Here is a 21,783-nt window from a genome sequence, read left to right as displayed (position 1 = left end):
TGCTGATTTGCTTTAGCTTTATTTAGCTGATCTGCTTTATAGACAAGTCCTTGTCTTGTCTACAGTCCCTTACAGGGCTCTCCAGAAACAGACACCACCTCCTCTGCCTGGCTCCAGATGCTTCACGGGACTCAGGCAGCTTCTTGTCCAAAGACATTCTATTCATTCCTCTACTGACAAGCAAGAAGGCACCCACACCACATCTTCTTCCTGAAGTGCCTAGCTCTGATCTCAAGCATCCTTTCCAGAAATCAACAGTCTTGTAACTGTGTCTTTCTTTCATCCCTCCCACTGCCATTTCAAACCTAGAGAATCCAGAGCAGAAGCAAGAGACCAACTTATCATCTGGAAACTGAAGGCCTAAATATCAGTGCCAGAGAATAACACATGAAGGTACGCTTGTTATTACATTGCCCTAGGAAAAAATGGCCTTGAAGATGAGAAGCACATTCTAGAATACCAAAGGAGTTTTGGGGACACATTATAGAATATTTTCTATAATAGAATTGCCTTCCAGACGCTTGAAAGGAATTATGGGCAGGGGGGTATATGTGTACACCTGTGTCTGAACTATGTATTGGGGAATTTGTGTGGACATGTAGTAAGGGTGGTGTCTGTGTGATTTGATTACTGTGTGCCTGTTCCCAGGGTTTGGCATGTTTGGACGGGAAGGCTTGCCTGGCTGAACTGGCCTGTGTCTATGCCATCACAGAATTAGAAAATTTGACTCTTTATAACTCAATATCGTTAGCACCGTGAATGTTAAGCCTGAATGCCATCTCTTGTACTTTATTCATCTCTATTATGACCCCAATGCTATGAAATTATCTAGAAATAAAGGTCAGCCTTTGCATGTACTCTCATCCTCCATGGTCCCTAGCATATTAGAGCCTGGCTTATAAAAAGAGCAAGGATCTCAGAATTAGTCAGATTTGCGTTGAAATCTTGGAAAGGATTTACAAACAGTGTGACCTTGGGCGAGTTATTTAACCTCAGTTGCCCTCCTACCTTACTCTATAAAAGAGGAGAGTTGTCTAATTCTCAGGTCAGTAAAGATCAGAGTTAATATATGAAAAGGGATATAAATTTACCCACCATTCCTGCTGTTACCTAGTGTAGGATCTCTCTAAAAATCCTGTTTCCTGATGTGAAATATGGATGTTTATTTAACACTTATTAAACACCTACTATGCACTAGGAAATGGCAGAGCCAGGACTCAAACTTGGGCAGTCTGACTCCAGAATTCAACATTAATACTTGTTCTGCCTAATGAGAATAAAATAAGAAAACCATATAAACATGATATTTTGTTGGGGGGAAGAGAGTTTTCTCCTGAAAAGTAACAAATTAGGAAATTACGATTTTTTAAATTAAGAGCAATGAATATGATATTTAAACCAAGTTATCTATATAATGATAGCTCTCAGGAAACACTCAATAGAAAGATTTCTACGTAAATTTTATCTGTCACATCAACCTTTATGGTTTCTGTACCATCAGGAAATTTGATTCAGCACTGCTCTCAAGGGTTAAAAGGCTTCCCTGTCCCCTTTTCATGTGTTTGAAAAACATTTATTGAAATTAGAGTCGGGGGATAGGACAGGAACCTTAGGGGTCATCTAGTTCAAATTCTTTCTTTTACACATGAAAATACTGAGACAAAGGGAAATGAAGTGACTTTCCCATATCAAATAACTGGCCAAAGGCAGCTATGCTAGGTGGAACCCAGGTCTCCCGACCTCTAGTTTAGTGTTCTTTCCTCTACACAGATGACTTTTGATTTAAGGGCTGATATGCACGGGCCGATCTGTGTTCATCATGATCATCACACTAGATGGTAAGTAGAAGGAACATGGACATCGGAAGCAGCCTAGGGAGAGATTCACCACAGATTAGTAGTCAGTAGTCAGCAGTATAATGGGTTGTATTAATAGAAGTAGAGGACCTCAAACAAAGAAGGTGAGAGTTCTGATCTACCAAGTGTTGGTTATACCAAACCTGGGGTGGATTGCACTTATTTTTAGGCACTATACACTGTCAAAGAAAGAGGAAGGAGGGTCAGAGTGAAATCTGTCTTCAAATATCTGAAGGGCTATCACGTAGGAGGCAGATTAGATTTCTCCTTGTGTCCTAGGAGCACAGTGTGAACCAAGAGAGCGCTGAAAGAGCGCTGATTTGGAAATCAGACAGGCCTGAGTACAAGTCCCACATAGTCACTCACCGGCCATGACCGTGGGACAATTTAGCCTTTCTAAGTTCATTCATCTATAAAATGGAGATTCGATCTTCTCATAGAGTCTGGAAAATATATCAACTATGGATACTAATATATGGCTATCCTCCTAAACTAAGAGTTCAGATCTGTAAACGAGATTACAGTCGATACTTTGTAAGTGCTTCCAGCCCTTCCCCCACCACACTCCCGCATGCCCGGGCTTTCCTTTGCTTGTAAGGGATAATGAGACCCTCCTGTTTTTCGTCCTTCCAAACTTTCTGAGTGTTTTCCTTCCTTAGGCCAACCACAGCTCAGAGGAGCGCTTCCTCCTGCTGGGTTTCTCCGACTGGCCCTCGCTGCAGCCTGTCCTCTTCGCCCTTGTCCTTCTCTGCTACCTCCTGACTCTGACGGGCAACTCGGCGCTCGTGCTGCTGGCAGTGCGCGACCCGCGCCTGCACACGCCCATGTACTACTTCCTCTGTCACCTGGCCCTGGTGGATGCGGGCTTCACCACCAGCGTGGTGCCGCCGCTGCTGGCGAACCTCCGCGGCCCGGCGCTGAGGCTGCAGCGCCACGGCTGCATGGCCCAGCTGTGCGCGTCCCTGGCGCTGGGCTCGGTCGAGTGCGTCCTCCTGGCCGTGATGGCGCTGGACCGCGCGACCGCAGTGTGCCGCCCGCTGCGCTACACCGGGCTCGCCTCGCCGCGCCTCTGCCGCGCGCTGGCCGGCGCCTCCTGGCTCGGCGGCCTCACCAACTCTGCAGCGCAAACGGCCCTCTTGGCGGCGTGGCCGCTGTGCGCGCCCCTCCGGGTGGACCACTTCTTCTGCGAGCTGCCCGCGCTGCTCAAGCTGGCCTGCGGCGGCCACCGAAACGCCACCGAGGGCCAGATGTTCGCCGCCCGCGTGCTCATCTTGCTGGTGCCGTCCGCCGTCATCCTGGCCTCGTATGGCGCCGTGGCCCGCGCTGTATGGGGCTTGCGGTCCAGCGGGGGCCGGAGGAAAGCGGTGGGCACGTGTGGGTCTCACCTGACAGCCGTCTGCCTGTTCTACGGCTCAGCCATCTACACCTACCTGCAACCCACGCACAGCTACAACCAGGGTCAGGGCAAGTTCGTTTCGCTTTTCTACACTGTAGGCACACCGGCCCTCAACCCGCTCATCTACACCCTCAGGAATAAGGAAGTGAAGGGGGCAGCGAGGAGACTCCTAGGGAGTCTGGGGAGAGGGCAAGCTGGACAGTGAGTAGGTCGGGGAGGGAAGATACTGTTAGCCCAGGGCCCAAGGATGGGAATGTCCATTGGAAAGTTAACCAATTTGGCCTTCAGGCTGATCATTTCTGTATGAGGAACTGCAAGGTTTGTCCTCAGGGAGTCCAAGGTTAATGGGGGAGATCCCTTCCTCCTGTCTGGAAATGTTCCTGTGCTTGGGGATAATCCCTATATCCTCTACTTATACAGATTTAGGGAGGGAGAAATGACCCTTGGGCTTTCTCCTAAACTGATGAAAAGAGAACGCGTGATTTGTGGAAGACCTTCTTCATTCTCAGGGGGTGCTGTAACCACCCCTCAAGAGTCCATATGCTGGAAAGATGATGTATGGCGTGACGCTTAACTTCAGCTTTCTGCGAGTCTGATGGAAGAGACCAGGGAAGACCCCGTGATGTCTGCCTTTAGGTGTCTCTCAAGTTGACAAGGAGACCATAGACTCTACCTTACAGGAGACCCCAGCCAGACAAAGGAGCCATGGTCTCTCATCTCAGGAAATCAGTCCAAGCCAGTGCCCACGTAGCCAGGTGACTAGTGCCCACCACAGAGCTCCTGACCCATAAGTGTAATAAGAAACACCCATAAGTGTGGGTTGTGCTGGGGAGGGTCAAAATGGGAAACTCTTCTGCAGGAAGTGGTTCTTGAGCAAGTTTTAAAGAAGAGAAGGGACTAGACTAGTGGAGAAGAAGGTGGACATGTCTCAGGCTGGGAGAAAAACACATGCAGTAACGATACATGAGAGAGGGACAGTGAAACAGAGGAGTAAATGAGGGGAGTAAAATGGAGGAAGGGTCTGGTGTTCTCAAGAGAGGAACAGACCCCTGGTGGTGAAGGAAGCAGAGAGCTCTATCAGCCAGAACCTGGGCAGAGTGTTGGGGTCAACCCAGAGACCAGCCCCTACGCCCCTCACCCAGACTGAGACCTCCAACCTAGAGAAGACCCACTAGACCCTAAGGAAGACACGACAGAGATTGGTCCACAATCCACCACCTTTCAGGAAGTCCGTTCCCTCCCGAAGCACATCTGCCCCCAAGGAGCCCCCACTAGAAACATGAAATCTCTGGATCTCCAGGAAAAATAGCTTTCCATGCCCACCATCATCCCCAGAAATAAGAACAGTTTAATTGGGTTTAATTAGAGAGTAAGAGGAGGCACAGTACCAGGTTTTATTTCATACCAAATAGCTTTAAGTAAGGAGAAGAGAATTAGTTGAATTGTGTTTCTAAGTTCTTTATTAATTAGATTGTAATCATGTCAGAGTAATTAATTCACTTCATAATAAATCATTTCACTGTTCTCTATAAGTAGAAATTTAATTTGGTTCAACAATTATTGAGTGATATAATACATGAAGCACTGGGCTAAACTAAGTGGAAACATAAATTAGGGAAACATGAATCTCAACCTAAAATTCACTATCTTGTTGGATGGGAAAGAAAATAGGAGTTTTTCTATAAATCACAGGGAACCAAGAAGCAAGCTGGCTTTGAATGCTATCTCTAATGTGCCTTAAAAATGTATTTTGTTGTAAGTAATATGTGATATGCAATCGTACCACTTAATCAATGGTTAGAATCAAAGAATCATAGTTGGAAAGTATTCTGTAGTCTCCCTCCCTACTTCACCCCAAATCTCCTGCTATTTCTCTCTTTCTCATTAGTTTCGGGAAATAATCAATGGATGTGGTTGGTGAGTTAGAGCTAAAAGGAAATAAACTCCTTTGCTCCTCATATCACCCCCGCCCCAGGCTGGTCAACCCCCAATGCAGTGGGATGTCAGGAAGAGTAAACTGTCCTTTCTGATGCCATAATCTGCCATGGTCTTCCCATCTTCCAGTTTCTTTCCATTGCAAGTCACGATCTGTTTCTTAGGAGATATGGCGGTCTTGGCCTTGATCATCTCTTTCACCTGGGCCACTGAGCTGGACCTTCGCACCTGGAGGAGGTACCTTTGCCCCTCATCACCCGACTCCACCAGAGTCACGTTCAACTCCTCATCACTGGGCTTCACCACCTTCAGGGTGAGGTGGATGGTCGTCTCCTTGTCAATGCCATAAGATGATAGCTTTCTCATGGGCTTAAGAGTCTTCGAGCCCAGGAGAAGAATCTGGTCCTGCACGGGAACCTTGGTCTTAGACCGGACATGTTCATTGATCTTCTTCACTCTGTCATGCGAGTTGGCATTGAAGGTCATCAATTTCCATTCCTCAGAATGGACATTCACCTGGACAACAAAGGTCAAGAGACAGTTGTCTAGATTGCCTGCCACCCTTTACACCTCTTGTTTCCCCTCCCCAATTGCTCCTGCCCTTCTGATCCTCTAGCTTTTTTACAACAAGCTGTGTCCCTCCCTTTCTTGGAACCTCTCTTTTTGAATTTCCAGGTTATAACACAAACAATAAAAACAGTCTTATCCCTTTATAGCTATACCTCTTATCCATCTCAAAATGTCATTTATGATTTCCCACCTTATTCACGTGCATCCTGTCCAGAGAAACTTCATCAAATGTTAAAAACTAAATACAACTACAAGGCATCCAAAGATGTACATCAGACTCTAAAAACAACTCCCAAAGAGAATTTCCATAACTTGACATCCTAACAGGATACTCACACGGTTGCCCTCCATGACTTCTTTAGAAGGAAACCCTGGTTAGGACACTTATTCTCTGTACTGTTAGTTTCTTTTTTAATGTTTTCTTGCTTTAAAATAATAATTTCCATATTACAGTGACACTATGTTCAATATTACTTGTCCATCTGTATTTCCTGTGTTTTTGTATCTGCCTATTGTACAATATGATCCCTTCCTTTAATTAGACCAGGACCTCGCTCACAGAAGGTAGGAACTACATCTCAGCCTTACTTCAATAATCTGAAAATGAGGAAGCTCACTCCTGTGGTGTCACTTGAAAGCCTGGGAGGACCTCCCTAATGCTCTGTTCAAAAATGCCTTCTCAATCTAGATGTCACAGGCGTTTATTCACTGGACTGTCACTCCTCTGTGCAAAGCACTGCCCTCATTCCAGGTTCTCTTTCAAGTGCATCTATTCTTATATAAGGTAATGTCAGATCAATAACAACTTAGGGTAAATGAGTTTTGTGAACCTCTCCTTTTGGAGGAGAAGGAAGCTTAAGTTTAAGAACTCTGGACCCTTAAAAAGGATAAGAGACAGAGGGCTCAAAACAGTATTTCCATAGTTCCAAATCTCACCAGCCCTGTTGAGCACAAAGCCCACTCCAACTTCCTACCGTTTATCCCTAACAGTGGCCGGTCCAAGGTATGACATAAAAGAGAACTCAGGAGCCAAATGACCAGCTTCTCTTCACAGAAGCTTCCTTCACATTCTGTAGATATCAATGCCTATCTTACCCCCTTCACAATGCCTTCCCAGCCACCCCACCTCCCTGAGCACTGTCCTTCATCCATCCCTGAACTCTCTCCCCAGCTCTTGGAGCTGCTTTCCCTTTCCCCATCCCCATTATCAAATCCCAACTTACACAGAGGCCAGAAGCCATCTCAGCAATCAAGGGAGTAGAAACAGGAGTCTGAGGAGACTGAGAGCGCACCCAGCTTATGTACAAGCAGCTGAGTTGGAAATCCCCTTCCTGGACTGTTGTGTTTGTCTAGATTTCCTGTGCACTTTGTTCTTGCATAACCTCATGAATTTTCTTTCACTTTTGCTTAAGTAGAGTCAACAAAGAAGACCTTTTGTTCAAGCCCTTCTCCCTCAGCCAGTACATTTGGCCTCCTTATTCCAAACATGGGATGGTGCTTCTCTGTTAAGAATTTTTCTCTGATTAACCCACCACTCCCAGTCCTGACTTATGACCATCCAGCCTGCTTCCCTGGGCCCTCGCTGGCTTGAAGACCCTTAGTACTAGATTGTCCTCTCCTGCTGCTTTTAAGGACCCTCCCGCCATCCGTCAGGGGCCTTCCTGAGAGCATGTATGCCCAGGAGAGGACAGAGCTGGTGTGCAGTGATGTGAGTGTGAGCAGCCTGTTCACACTAGCCCGGCAGGATGTGTGAAGCAGGCTTGAGAAGACAAAGTATAAATAACCCTGGACTAAGAAATGATGAGACTGCCACTTACTACATTACCTTGGGCAAGTCTGTGCACCTCCTTAGATGTTGGTTTTCTGATCTATGAAACGACATGATTGAGAGAATTCCTAAATGTCTTCCAGGCTCAGACAACTTTGTGTATAAAATGTCCTTTACAAAGAACTTTATACTCTTGGGTCTTGAGGTCCTCAACATACTTCTTCCCTGTCCCAGAACCTGCAACCCAAATCTGCTACTTGAGAACAATCCAAAGCCAACAGTCAAATGCTTACTCCACCTTCCACACATAAAGCCATCACACATCCACTCTCACATCTCAGTGCCTCTATTTCCCCAGCTGTCTTCCTGGGCTCTCCTCCCACTGTGATCACAGATACCTAAGGTGCTGCTCACTCCCTGGCCCTTGAGATTGGGATAGGGACAAAAAGAGGGTGCATGAGCTGTGTGCCCTCAGAGAATTTACTCAATATGACTCTCATCCTCCTAACATTCCAAATTAAGCACTCCCCTCTCCCAGACTCTCAGGACATTGCCACAAAAAAATATTTTTTCACAAAAGCACTTATTGGGGCCGGCCCCATGGTTGAGTGGTTAAGTTCGTGCGCTTCGCTTTGGCGGCCTGGGGTTTTGCCGGTTCGGATCCGGGCGCGGACACGGTACCACTCATCAGGTCACGTTGAGGCGGCGTCCCATATGCCACAACTAGAAGGATCCACAACTAAAATATACAACTACATGCTGGGGGGATTTAGGGAGAAAAAAGCAGGAAAAAAAAAGCATTTATTAAAAGTGCTCCAAACATTTTTCAAATTAAAAAGCTCGTAAAAGGGGTCGGCCCCCTGGTGTACTGGTTGGGTTCACGCACTCTGCTTCGGCGGACTGGATTTGGCAGTTGGGATCCTAGGCACAGACCTACACACTGCTCATCAAGCCACGCTGAGGTGGCATCCCACATTTAAGAACTAGACAGATGTACAACTAGGATATAAAGCTATGTGCTGGGGCTTTGGGAAGAAAAAAAAAAGAGGAAGATTGGCAACAGATGTTAGCTCAGGGCCAATCTTCCTCACCAAAACAAGTACACCTAAAAAAAAAAGCTTGTAAAAATGCCAAGTTATCACCTTTGCTTGCTGTGTTTTCAGTAGCCATTTACTGTATCTTCAGTCACTGATAGATTTCAAATGATCCCGTTTTATTCCAGGGGTTTCCATCCTGGAGAATTTGGATTTACAGAAGCGCCTACATAGAGTAATGGGATCCAAGTGCTTATTCCTATATTTCAAAAAGCTTAACATCAATCATGTTCTTCTATTTGAAGCTCTTATTAGTCAGTTAATAAAATTGAAAAAACTAATTATTATTTCAGTGTATTTTTGTGGGGTAGACATACATTTTTAAATACATAGGATGAATAGGAAGGGGCAAGAAGTGCCTGATGGAACAGACTGGAAACCTTGGTGCCTGATAGTCTCCTTTCTGATATCTCTCTGGGATCTTGGTGTCTTCTCTGTTTAGAACCTGGATTGTGAACTTTGGCTGGTGCACAGCAGAGAAGGCTGCCCTGCATCCTCTATCCAATAGGATTTAGGGATTCTGAAACATCACCAGTGGCTAGGCAGAAAATGTGAGATCAGGTTTAGGGTGAAAGAGAAAAAGAAAGCCCTGCAGCAGGTTAGTGATGGGGGATGGACCAGGTAAAAGAGACAGGAAAATCTGTAAAAGCCCAGCCTGACTAAACTGTTTTTGCTTTTCAAATTTTATTTGCACCAATTATCTTCTTAGATCTTTATGTCATTTCTGGAAATGGAAGAGGGAGAGTAAATGTTTAAAGCTGCTTAAAATTAAATTACTCCCTTCTTGGGGGCCAGCCCTATGGTGCAGCGGTTAAGTTCGCACATTCTCCTTCTCAGCAGTCCGGGGTTCGCTGGTTCAGATCCCGGGGGCAGACACGGCACTGCTTGGCAAAAGCCATGCTGTGGTAGGCGTCCCACTTGTAAAAGTAGAGGAAGATGGGCATGGATGTTAGCTCAGGGCCAGTCTTCTCAGCAAAAAGAGGAAGATTGGCAGTAGTTAGCTCAGGGCTAATCTTCCTCAAAAAAAATAAATTAAATTACTCCTTTCTCATATCTTTTCCCAGTATCTTCTTCCCAGTAGCCTACACCATCTTGGTGCCAATGTCTGCATTCTCAAGGGGAAGCAGGGAACCTTAGCCAGAAGTTCCAGGAGGGGGAGCCCAGGAATGACATTCCCCAGGAAAGATATTTGTCTGCTCATGCCCCTCAGATATACACCCACCACCCAGACTAAGCTGCAGATCGGTAGGCCTAGCTGCTTCTGTGCACAGTTCCCCGAGTTCCCTGCACATCCTTGAACATGCCAAGCTCTCTTCCACCAGCTCATTGAGCGTGCCTTTCCCTCCAACTCTACCTGTATCATCATGAATTTATAAGAATATGCAGTGTGAGGGGTATCTCCTCCAGGAAGCCTTCCCTAACTCTCCTCCCTCCTATTCTGGGTCATGTGCCCATCTTCTGTCCTCTCACACTCCCTCCATAAGCCTCTCAGAGCACATTTCTCCAGCAAGAAGATCATCTGTTTACTTGTCTGTTGCCTCAGTAAACAGCAGGCATCTGGAGGGTCATGATCATGTCTAAATTAACTTGTATCTTCAGCACTTCCCAGGCATATTATCTGGCACAGAAAATATTTAATAAATATTTGCTAAATGCATGAATGAATTTATAAATGAATAAGTAAGTGAATAACAAAAAATGGAAAATATTTAGTGAGTACTTATTATACTTCAGGAACTGCATATTATTAAATGGTACCTCATTAACTGTTTTAGCATTCTAATGAGGTAAATATTAGTATCTTATTGATAAGCAAGAAGCTAACTCACCCACAGTCATATTATTAGTAGCTGATAAGCAAGAGTTCAAATGCAAATCTCCACTTCTATAGTCCTTATCTTCTTCTTATCACATTGTGCTTCACTGGAAAGAAAAGGCCTTCTCATTACAGGAAAGGTGCAAGTTAGGGGAAGGGATACAGAGAGACAAAGGAAAGCAGAGAATGCAAGGAGCCTTGGGAAGAGTGAAAATAAGAAGAGTTTGGGGGCCCTTATGTAGGTAGGAGTATTGCCAGCTGTAAGGCCCTGCCTAGATCACTCTATCCTGCCCGACTTGGCAGAAGTAAGCAAAGAGCCTGTGAGAGCAGGAGCCAGAACCTGGAGGAAGGGATGGCCCCATGGCCAAGTGGTTAAGTTTCCGTGCTCCACTTTGGCGGCCCAGGGTTTCACTGGTTCGGATCCTGGAGGACCTAGCACCACTCATCAAGCCATGCTGAGGGGCATCCCACTTAGCACAACCAGAAGTACCTACAACTGGAATATACAACTATATACTGTGGGACTTTGAGGAGAAGAAGAAGAAAAGAAAAAAGATTGGCAACAGTGTTAGCTCAGGGCCAATCTTTAAAAAAAATACAGAACCCGGAGCAAGATTGCAGCCTGGTGCAAAGGTAACTGAGAACTGCTGTCCCGGGACTGTGAGTGTTAACGATGCCACTGTCATGCAACTCTAGGTGTCAGCAGAGGAATGCCCACTGGAGCTGGGGACTTCAGAGGATTCCCTACCCAGAGAGGATCCGGATTTCTGAGAAACAGTGTCCTTTCAAAGAATGAGAATAACAAATCTGGACTCTAATCTTCTCTTCTCTCTTTTCCCTCCTCCCTTGCTCTGTGAAATTCCCTTCTGCCCTCAGGCCAGGGCAGGGCTTTTCCCAAACACCCTGGTGCCACTTTGTTGACCACAGGTAGGATTTCTTCCCAGGACCTGATTTCTTCTTTGCTTCTTACCACATGTCAATCTGACATATTTTTTCCTCTATGTTACAATAACTTTTTTCACAGGCAGAAAGATCTCTTTTCATTTGCCCCTCTAACAAATTCAGAAAACCAACAAAGGTGAAAAATCATGCTATGGAGATCTTGCCAGGTTATAAGACAAATGTCTCCTCTACCTTCAAACCTCCCAGCATGGCCCCAGCTGATGGGCATCTTGGGCTAGTCACTGCTCCCACTGAGGCCTCCCTGGAGCAGAGGCCTCTTTCCTGTCTCTTTAATAATGTCCGTGAATGGGTTTGTAAAACTGCTTTGATGTCTATAATATTGCTTCAGAATGGCCAACCGTGTTTTATATTAAGCTAGTAAGATTTTGGATTGTTTGCTATTGTAGCATAGCCTAGCCTGAGTAATATACTCCAAAACTGAAGTAGCAGGAAGGAGAGTGTGAAATGTAAGCATTATCCTCAGACAAGAACAAGGAGGATAACTGACAGGGACAAACATGTCATACAGCAGATTGAAGGGACATTCATACATGAATATGCATATGCCTTTTTGGATGAACCACTTAAAAGAAAGTTGCATTAAGCATGACATTTTGTCCTTAAATAGTTCATTGTGTATCTTTCTAAGCACAAGGGCATTCTTCTACATAGCCACAATACTAATATCACACCCAAGGAATTTAACATTGATACAATAATATAAAGTCCATATTCAATTTTCCCAATTGCCCCAAAAGTCTTTAAAGCTGTTTTGTTTTTGTTTGTATCCAATCAAGGATCATGTATTACATTTTATTGTTATGCTTTTTAGTCCCCTTTGATCTAGAACAGTATCACTCTCCACCTTTGTTTTCCATTTAAAGACACTGATATTTTTGAGGAGTCTGAGCCAGTTTTTTGTAGAAGGTGCCACAATCTGGGTTTTCTAATTATCTTCTTATAATTTTATTCAAGTTAAACATTTGTGGCAAGAATACTACATAGGTTACCCTAATAGAGCTTTTACCTGGGCACATAGCAATCCAGATTATTCTACCCATTCTGCTCCCTGTAACATGTGTGACACCGTATTAAGCCATAAGAAGGCCACACTCCAGGAACACAAGACTAATTCACTGAAAGGAAACTAGATTCCTGAGGACTCATTGAATCATACAAGCTATATTGCTCTGAACGGCAAAACATCAGACATTTAAGTGAAAAGTAAATAAATTTTCATCCTTTTTGAGCCACTGATATTTTCATTACTTTCAGCAAAATATAATAGAAGGGGCAAATCCAAGGGAATTGGAAGGAAACTAAGTAGGAGACCTATTATAAGTAAATCTGGAACTTCTAGTTATGTGAACTTATTGTTTAAACTAGTTTGAGTTTGGGGCTTGTTGTTGTAATGATTATTATTACATGTCTTGAAAACATCCTATCTGACACACAGACTTTATCATGTCTATGAAAATCTGGAAGAACGTAAAAGAAAATAAATCAAATAATAAAACCATGTGCTGATGGTACAAAGAAAGTTCTTATATAATAAGTTAAAAGATCAAAACAAGAGAAATTAGGAACAATTTTTCAAGAAAATGACATTTATCAGTCCACCAAGGTCAAAAATACATTTATTTCTCTTTTATATTCTCAGTGCTCTGTAGAATGACTGAAATATGTAAGGGACTATGAAATGATTGTCACATAAACTAATTGCTGAATTATATCAATAGCAATGAGATAGAAAAAATTGCATTATTACCTTTCATAAGTGTATAGGACATCTACAATAATGAAAAGAAGAAAATCATGAGAAAGGAGAAGAAAATAAAAATGGTTGAACCAGAGATATTATAGGAGAGCTAAGACAAACAGCCCTGGACATTTTCTCTGAAGTGTTCTTGACAGGTCACCCTGTAATTTCTGCTACCTAAGAAGCAGACTCCAAAACAACAGATTAATTGGTTATGTGAAGAGCTCTCCAATTAATTGGTTATGTGAAGAGCTCTCCCCATTGGAAAGTCAAATAAGCCTGGAGACTCAGGTCCTCAGAGACGTTAAGAAGAGATCAAATCTAAGAGTATCTTCCTCATGAGGGATCCACTAAATAGAGAAAGAAGAAAATAAGTAAGTCATGAAATACCATCTGCCTTTATCACTGGTTATTTCTCCAAATAGAAAGACATTGCTCAGGTAATATCTCCTGGAAAACACTGAAAGAGCCACTAAGGTGGAATGAACCAAGGACTCTTCAACTGCAAAAATATATCAGGGTATGACTTTGTATTTTTAGTGTACGTTCTTGAATATGGTTATCTTTTTGCATAGAATTTGGATTTATGCATATATTTAATTGTATCTCTGGGTGTTTTTATATTTTTATGTTAAATGTGTTTTCACTTTCATTGTTGTTTGTAATGATATTTGTATGTATATACAATACATGATTTATTTATGACCTTAGATGAACCTGGAATCTGAAGATATTGGGTGATTTATTCTTCCGTGTTTGTGCTTAGAAATGTAATATGTTAGTGAGTGGATCTGTGAAGGTTAGGTATGTGGTTTTGAGATGTGCAGATGTTTATGGTATAAGGCGATGAAGTTTGAGAGTCTATAAAATTCAGAAATAAGCAACCAAGAAAGACCTTATCATCTCCTTCCTGAGCATCTTTAAAAACTAGAGAGATCTTGACTCCTTTGGATAACTGAACTGTTTAACAGCCTCCTGGAGCTTGAAAGAGATGATCTTTCAAATTTCCTTTCTCCTCCTTGAAAACCACGAAATGGCAAAATGAGAGAAAAAGAAGAGAGTCTTAATAGATCAGGTAACTGAAAAAGGAGCAGGAAAAAGAGGGGGAAAACAGGAGAAAATTCAGTCAGAGAGGAGACAAGTTGAGAGGAAAGGAAAGAGAAAACACATGAAAGAAGGAAAGAAAAAGACAGAAATAGAAAGACTTCAGAGGAAGAAGAATACAAGAGAAAATTCCCTAGTCTTGGAATGGGATTTTTCAACACTCTGAACATAGAACACATTCTGGCCTTGAGCAGGAAAACGTCTACTGGAAGGGAAATTCTGTCCCCAGGCTTATGGGAAGGATGAGAAGGGGAGAAAAAAGTGAAAAGGGGGCCAGAATGATCCAACCCTCACCTAGGGAGAAAATGAAAACAGAATTCAATGTGTTCTTATGAAAGGTGGGCACAATCAGGAAAAGGCCAGGTGAGGGAACTAGGCTGAGAGAGCCAAACATTCACCCTGGCTTCCAAGAGTGGGCGAGGGCCCGGATGGACTCAGGGCTGCCCTACATCAAAGGCCATGAGATTCTAAGAGAAATGCAGTTCCAAACTTTGAACAGATGCAGAAAGGCGTCATTTTTGCCCTCTTCACAGTTCCGTAATTGCAACTTTCCCTTACCATTCCTTTCATCCTCCAGTCAGAAGGGATGTGTGCAGGATGTGCACCAACACGTCTGTGGTGACTGAATTCATTCTTGCAGGCTTCTCCCACCTGGCCAGCCTGCAGGGCTTGCTCTTCTCGCTCTTCCTCACCATCTACCTGCTCACTGTGGCAGGCAACCTCCTCACTGTGGTGCTGGTCTCAGCTGATTCTGCCCTCTGGTCCCCTATGTACTTCTTCCTTCGAATCCTCTCAGCCCTGGAGATTGGCTGCATGTCTGTCACTGTCCCCCTGCTGCTTCACCACCTCCTCACTGGTCAGCGCCACATCCCTCGCTCTGGCTGTGCACTGCAGATGTTCTTCTTTCTCTTTTTTGGTGCCACGGAGTGTTGCCTCTTGGCAGCCATGGCTTTGACCGCTACGCCACCATCTGCAAACCCCTTTCCTGCCCGCTTCTGCTGAGCCATCGGATTTGCCTACAGCTAGCGTGGGCCTGTGGAGCAACGGTGGGCCTGAGCCACACCTCCTTCATCTTCTCCTTGCCCTTCTGTGGCCCCAATGCTATTCCACACTTCTGTGAGACCCAGCCCATGCTGCAGCTGATATGTGGAGTCATCTCACTCAAGGAACTACAGATTATCCTGGCTGCTGCCCTCATCATCCTCTGCCCCTTTGGCCTCATCCTGGGCTCCTATGGGAGTATCTTGGCTACTATCTTCCGGATCCCATCTGCTGTTGGCCGTCGCAAGGCCTTCTCCACCTGCTCCTCCCACCTGGTCGTGGTCTCCCTCTTCTATAGCACTGCCATCTTTATCTACATCCATCCTAAGGCCAGCTACGATCCAGCCACTGACCCTCTGCTTTCTCTCTTCTATGCTGTAGTCACCCCCATCCTCAATCCCATCATCTATAGCCTGAGGAACACTGATGTCAAGGCTGCCCTAAAGAGAACCGTCCAGAAAATAAGGGCTGCAGAGGTTTGACAAGGGGTTGATGATCATGACTGACATTCTCAGTCAGCCCCAAATCACCAGTTATCAAAGAGAGAGGAGGCGAGGTTCCCATCTTGGGGGAAGGCCATCCTGTCAAGAAGGCACAGTTACATTTGAAGAACTACTGGAGCCAAACCCCACCCCCCCCTTAGACTCCCACAACACACACACATGCTCTATCCTGCGTTCTGTTATAAGAAACAAGAAATTCAAGATGGAGGGTCAACTTTTCAAGCAGAGCAAGTTGATAACTAGGGAAAAGTTATAAAATGTCATCTCCACCAGACTATCAAGGTAATAAAATTTTCAGGTCCTTAAACTTTTTTTGACATTTATACATCCTGGGTAAGGCATTTGTTTCATCCGTGGTACTGCTGGTTAGTACATTAGCACCCATAATTATACCTAATTAAATCCATCACCAGGCAAAGTGCAAAGTCCTTAAGATGTGAAGAGGGGCCAGAAAAGTTCAATGACAGTAAGTTCGTATTGGAACCAGTGTGACACAGTGGTTAAGAGAATAGATTTTAATGTTATATTTTAATTCAAATCTTAATTCTTCTAACTGTTTAGCATGTGATCACAGGAGAATGATATAATCTCCCTTAATTTCTTTATCCATAAAGTTGGGATAATAATAGAGTATATTTCCTTGGGTTCTTGTGAGGATTTATACACTTGTAAACCACCAAGCTTAATATCTGGCACAAAATAACGTCTCAATAAGTGTTTTTATTAGTGAGTCAGACAGTTCAGCACAGGGGATAATATCTACCCCACATCGGGTGCCTTTGTTGGAGGAGAGAATGGTATTTTTAGAATGTCAATGGCATTGGCAACCAAGACACCCAAAGGAGAATGGAGGAAGAGACTCCACATGCCACTGCTACTGGAACTGCCACCCAGCCCAGACATGAAACAAACACAACCTGGACACTGAGAGCAAATATAACAGGGAAGTACAGGAGAGTCAAAGACATGAGATGAGCTGCATCAACCAAAAAAGATGTCTCAGAGGGACAAGTGTTCATTAATAATTAAAAGTACAATCTACATCTTTTTTCTTATTCCCAACACTTCGTTCAATTTTACAAGCATTTATTGAAGGCCTTTCATGTGCCCATTACTCTGCTAGGCACTGTAGTGAAGACCAAGTAAATACAGGGTGGTGATTTTGCCCAGATAGTGCTTGCTGTCTGGTTGGGGAGATAATGCTGATTCTCATGAAACTGTCAGAGAACAATGAAAAGTAGAGAAGACAATAAATGGTTACATCCTTACTCTCTACCCCACAGGGAAGCAGGATGGCCTTCCCTGCCTGTGAACTGCCTGGCTCCTTGATTTTCAAAGGAGAAATCCAACCCAGTCCCTAACATATTCCTACCATCTGCATACTTATCAATTGAGTAAAATCTTAAAACTATTGCTCCTTAATACTAGTAAAGACCTCAATAGAGAGGGACAACATTTAGGAAGGGTTGCCTAAAGGATGGTAATACAGCTTTCCTTCTGATAATCTAAAGTGTTGTCTCCAAACCAAAGCAGACCAGCAGAGAGATGCATACCTAAATGCACTGTTTTCCACTTCCTTCTTATTTCTAACCACCCCACAACATCCTTCATACAACTATTATTGCTAAAGGGTGCTTTGGTTTTCTATCATTTGTTTACACTGAGGAAGATTACAAGAAGCAACATTATGAAACTCTCAGAGGAAAACTTTCTCTCCCATTTCAGTGCTAGTAATAACTGTATTTCTGTCATATAAGCAATAACTTTTTTCTGACAGCTTTACGAGGGTACAATTGCCATATAATAAAATTGGATATATTTAAGAGCACAAGTTGATAAGTTATTGCATATCCCTTGTATGGGTATATTACAACTTGTTTATCCACTAACCTAATGATGGAAATTAGGGTTGTTCCCAGTTTTCAGTTATTGCAAATAAAGCTGCTATGATCATTTGTGTACAAGTTTTTGTATGCTATCATTTCTTTTGGATAAATATCTAGGTGTGGAATAGCTGGTCCGTATGGAAGGTATGTGTTTAACTCTTTAGGAAACTAAGTAATCACTTTCTACTCTTTCATGACAACTGCTGAGCTTATAGCCAAGTTTTTAACTCATTTCCAGGATACATACATCTGCTTACAGTAAGCTTTTGAAATACTCACCTGATTTCTGATTTCACCTGACTTTATATATTCTACAATTTTGTCTGGTCTACCTCATCCTCATTTTGTGCATATTGTGTAAGGCACATTAAAGGGTCTCACAGAGGGACACCAGCTCCCTGTCTGGTGGGAATCTCCCAGGAGGAGAAAGGCTTATCAGCATCTATGGTGTTATTAGAAGGCAGTCCCCAACAACAAGGAGGTTTGCAAACCAGGCACACGTACTAAAAACATTAACACAACTGTCTGACAAGGTCCCTAAAATTATACCCTTAAAGACTCATGAAAGCTCTTCTGTTTGAATCACAGATAAGTTTTTACTTCAGGAATTTCTGAAAAAGCTCGCTACCTGAGTCTTTTATCATTTACAGCTTAAGGGAGAGTTCTAGGAGCAAGAGGTCACAGGACTTGGAACCCAGACAGGTGGAGAGGGAATGATGAGAGGCAGACCAAAGGCAAAAAGGAAGGTTCTCGAAATATGGAAAGGGTGGAAAGCAGCTAAGTTCAACTTTGTCCATGTCCCAGTTGTGCCCCAGGTCAGCCTCACTTGAAGCACGTGTCGGCCACACTGGCACCTCTCCGCCCCGGGCAGCTTCCGGTGCGTGATCAGCTTGGTCTTCTGACTGAAGCTCTTGCCACAGTTACAGCAGTGATAAGGGGGCTAGCCCGTGTGCGCCCTCTGGTGGATGATGAGGTGCGAGGTCGGGCTGAAGCTCTTCCCGCAAACCCGGCTCTTGGAGGCTTCTCGCCGGTGTGGACCCGCCTGTGCGTGATGAGGTTGGCGCGGCGGCTGAAATATTTGATACAATCACCGCACTTGTAGGGCCGCTGCCCGGTGTGGACGCGCTGGTGCATGAACAGCTACGACCTGCGGCTAAAACCGCGGCCACAGTCGGAGCAGCGAACGGCCGTTTGCCATTGTAAACACGCTGGTGCGTGGCCAGGTCTGAGCTGCGACTGGAGCTGTGGGTGCACTGGGGACACGGGAGGGGCCGCTCACCGGTGTGTGTGCTCTAGTGACGCCCATAGTCCGAGCTGAAGCCAAAGCGCTTCCTGCGCAGCACGCGCCAGAAAGGCGGTTTGCCGTTGTGTCTACGCAGGTGGCGCGTCAGATCTGGGCTCCAGCTCAAGCGCTGGTTGCACCGTGGACCTTGGAAAGACTTCTCGCCGTTGTGGCTGCGCTTGTGGCGGTTAAACTTGGAGCGGTGGTGGAAGCCATTCCTGAACTCTGAGCGCTGATAAGGTTTGGGTGGGTCTGGAGGAGAAAGTGGCCTCCAGTGACCATCAGCGGCAGAACAGGGGATCACTTCCTTGCCCTCCGAGATGCGCCAGTAGAGAACCTTATCAGAAGGCTCCCCAGAGACGTCGTCCCTATTTGGCAGGGCTGGGGAAAGGAGTCCCTGGAGGTCGCTAGCTTCGCAGCTCTCCCTCGGCAGGGAAGGGGTTTGAAGAATGTCATCTGTGGGAGAAAGCAGAGGCCAGGGTTAGAGAAGGGTGGAAATGTACTGGAGTGCAAATCAGGAGATTTGTGCCCTCGTGTTGAGCCTAATATTGACCCACTGCGCAAATCACTTAGCCATCTAAGCCTTTTTCCTCGTCTGTAAAATGGAGGAAACAGGACACACTTCACAAGTCTCTTAGGGTGATTAAGTAGTTGCTTGATAAATATTTACTGAATGGAGCACCTGAAACAATAAAGGGATAAAAGGATACACACATTGGGGCCACCCTGTGGCTGAGTGGCTGTTAGGCCTGCCTCATGGCCTGGGTTTCTCCAGTTCAGATCTTGGGCACAATCGTACACACCATTCATCAAGCCATGCTGTGGCAGCATCCCACGTAGAAGAACTAGAATGACTTACACCTAGGATGTACGAGTATATGCCGGGGCTTTGGGAAGGAAAAAACAACACAGGAAGATTGGCAACTGATGTTAGCTCAGGTCCAATCTTCCTCACCAACAAGCATATATTGCCAAAAGAAAGGATACACACGTTTGTGGTGTCCACAATGTTTCAAACTCCGTGATCTGGCTTCCCATCAGAAACTCAGACCATTTAAAAACAAAACCAATATGAAATTATTTCTCTATAGCTTTAGTAGGTTTGATTTCCTGATTCTCTTTGGCTCATAATCAGTTGGGGATGTTGAGAGAGACTTCCAGTATGGCTGAGTGGAGGCAGGCACTCAGCAATTCCTCTTACCAACAATAAAACTTGACGAATTTGTCAAAAACTGCCATGCAAGGACTCTGGAAATTGACCAAAGGCCTCTGATAAATGGAGAAGCATTTATTCAAGAATATTTCCTAAACCTCAGCCAAAACAGTGAGAAGCTGTGGCATTTGAACCTGGATCTGTTCCCATTATCCACCCAGCTCTCTGGCGCCAAAGTTCTCCCAGGGAAGGGCAGGCCAGGAACATGGGCGGGAAAAGGGCTGACTTTATTTGCAGCAGAACAGAGAAAACAGTAGGCTCAGGGAGTTGTCAAAATAATAGCAATCTCAGTAGCAAACAATCAGAGAAGGTCAACAGCTCATCTACCCTGAGATCTGCATACTGATTGAGGAAAGAAACAAATCTGCAGACCAGTCAGAAATCTAACAGGGAGATCTGGAGAACAAGACACCCAAAGTGGGCCTTAATAAGATCCTACCTTTCCTTCATGAACTGAAGGCTGTGCACATGTACAAGGCTGCACATACTAGCAAGCTACCCACCTTAGACTGAACATGAGGCCTTGCAAACACATAAAGTAACAGGCAAAACAAACTTACCAACTGCCTGAAATTTGAATGCATTCTCCAAGCCACCTAGATCCATTATTAAAGGATAGAAGACCGAATGGCTCAAGCAGAACATCTGCCCAATCATTGACTAACCAAGAAACCACGCTGACCCAGGGTGACCTCTAAGAGGCAAGTCTTAAAAAGGAAACAAGTATTAGGAAACACTGTGGCCAATGCAGAAGGAAAAGAAACTCCACAGAATTAGTCCAGGCAAGTTACCAAACGAATAAAAAAGCAGCAACAAGAGCCACCCTTGGGATCAGGATCCAGCTTTGCTGCATTATCTAAAATATCCAGTAATCAACAAAAATTGTAAGACATGCAGAGAAAAAGGAAAGTGTGACCAGTATACAGAAAATAACAGTCAACATGAACTGTCTCTGAGCTAGCCCAAGTGTTAGATGTAACAGAGACACCAAAACAGCTACTGTAAACATGTTCAGAAAACTAAAGGGAGAATTAAAGAGTTTTTTAAGTGTGATGACAATGTCAGATCAAATATAGAATATCAATAAACAGCTGAAAACTACCAAAAGCAGGCCAAATGGAAATTCTGGAGTTGAAAAGTACAGTAACTGAAAGGAAAAAAAAAGAACAGCAGACTTGAGCTGGCATAACAAATAATAAGCAAATGTGAAGATAGATCAAAAAAAAGTATCCAATTTGAAGAACAATAAGAAAAATTTAAAAACGATCACAGCCTCAGAGAAATGTGGAACCCCATCAAGCATACAAATATATTCATAAGGAAAGGAACAGGAGAAGAGAAAGAGAAAGAAAAAGAAATATTTGAAGAAATAATGGCTGAAAACTTCCCATATTTGATGAAATATATGAATCTATGCATCCAATAGGTTAAATGAACTCCAACAGAATAAATTCAGAGATTGACACTGACATGCGTTATAATCAAACTGTCAAAAGTCAAAGACAAAGAACCATCATGAAAGCTGCAAGAGAAAAGTGACATCAAATACGAAAGATCATCATAGAATTAACAACCAATTTTTCGTGAGAAATCATGGAGACCAGAAGGCAGTAGGGTG

General features: G+C 44.1%; 3 protein-coding genes across 3 annotated transcripts; 2 read left to right on the top strand and 1 right to left on the bottom strand.

The window, feature by feature from the left end:
• Positions 1-387: 387 nt before the first annotated feature.
• Positions 388-3,457, top strand: LOC124227063 (putative olfactory receptor 2I1). The gene is made up of 2 exons (XM_046640972.1): positions 388-393; positions 2,516-3,457. Exons 1-2 carry the CDS (start codon positions 388-390, stop codon positions 3,455-3,457), a joined length of 948 nt encoding a protein of 315 aa, XP_046496928.1.
• A 1,221-nt stretch (positions 3,458-4,678) lies between these two features.
• Positions 4,679-7,063, bottom strand: LOC124226812 (ubiquitin D-like). Its single transcript, XM_046640547.1, has 2 exons — positions 6,981-7,063; positions 4,679-5,703 (listed from the first exon to the last, which is right to left on the bottom strand). The coding sequence occupies exons 1-2, from the start codon at positions 6,996-6,998 to the stop codon at positions 5,233-5,235; spliced, it is 489 nt and encodes a 162-aa protein (XP_046496503.1). The 5' UTR covers positions 6,999-7,063; the 3' UTR covers positions 4,679-5,232.
• A 7,774-nt stretch (positions 7,064-14,837) lies between these two features.
• On the top strand, positions 14,838-15,763 carry LOC124226112 (olfactory receptor 10C1-like). The gene is given in 2 exon segments (XM_046638931.1): positions 14,838-15,189; positions 15,192-15,763. Coding segments are annotated over 2 exon segments (924 nt in total).
• Positions 15,764-21,783: the final 6,020 nt, after the last annotated feature.

The sequence above is a fragment of the Equus quagga genome, chromosome 15 (assembly GCF_021613505.1).
Source record: "Equus quagga isolate Etosha38 chromosome 15, UCLA_HA_Equagga_1.0, whole genome shotgun sequence".
In the NCBI taxonomy this organism is placed as follows: domain Eukaryota; kingdom Metazoa; phylum Chordata; class Mammalia; order Perissodactyla; family Equidae; genus Equus; species Equus quagga.
The sequence above is the reverse complement of the archived record's forward strand: the minus strand, read 5'-3'. Positions and strand labels throughout refer to the sequence as shown.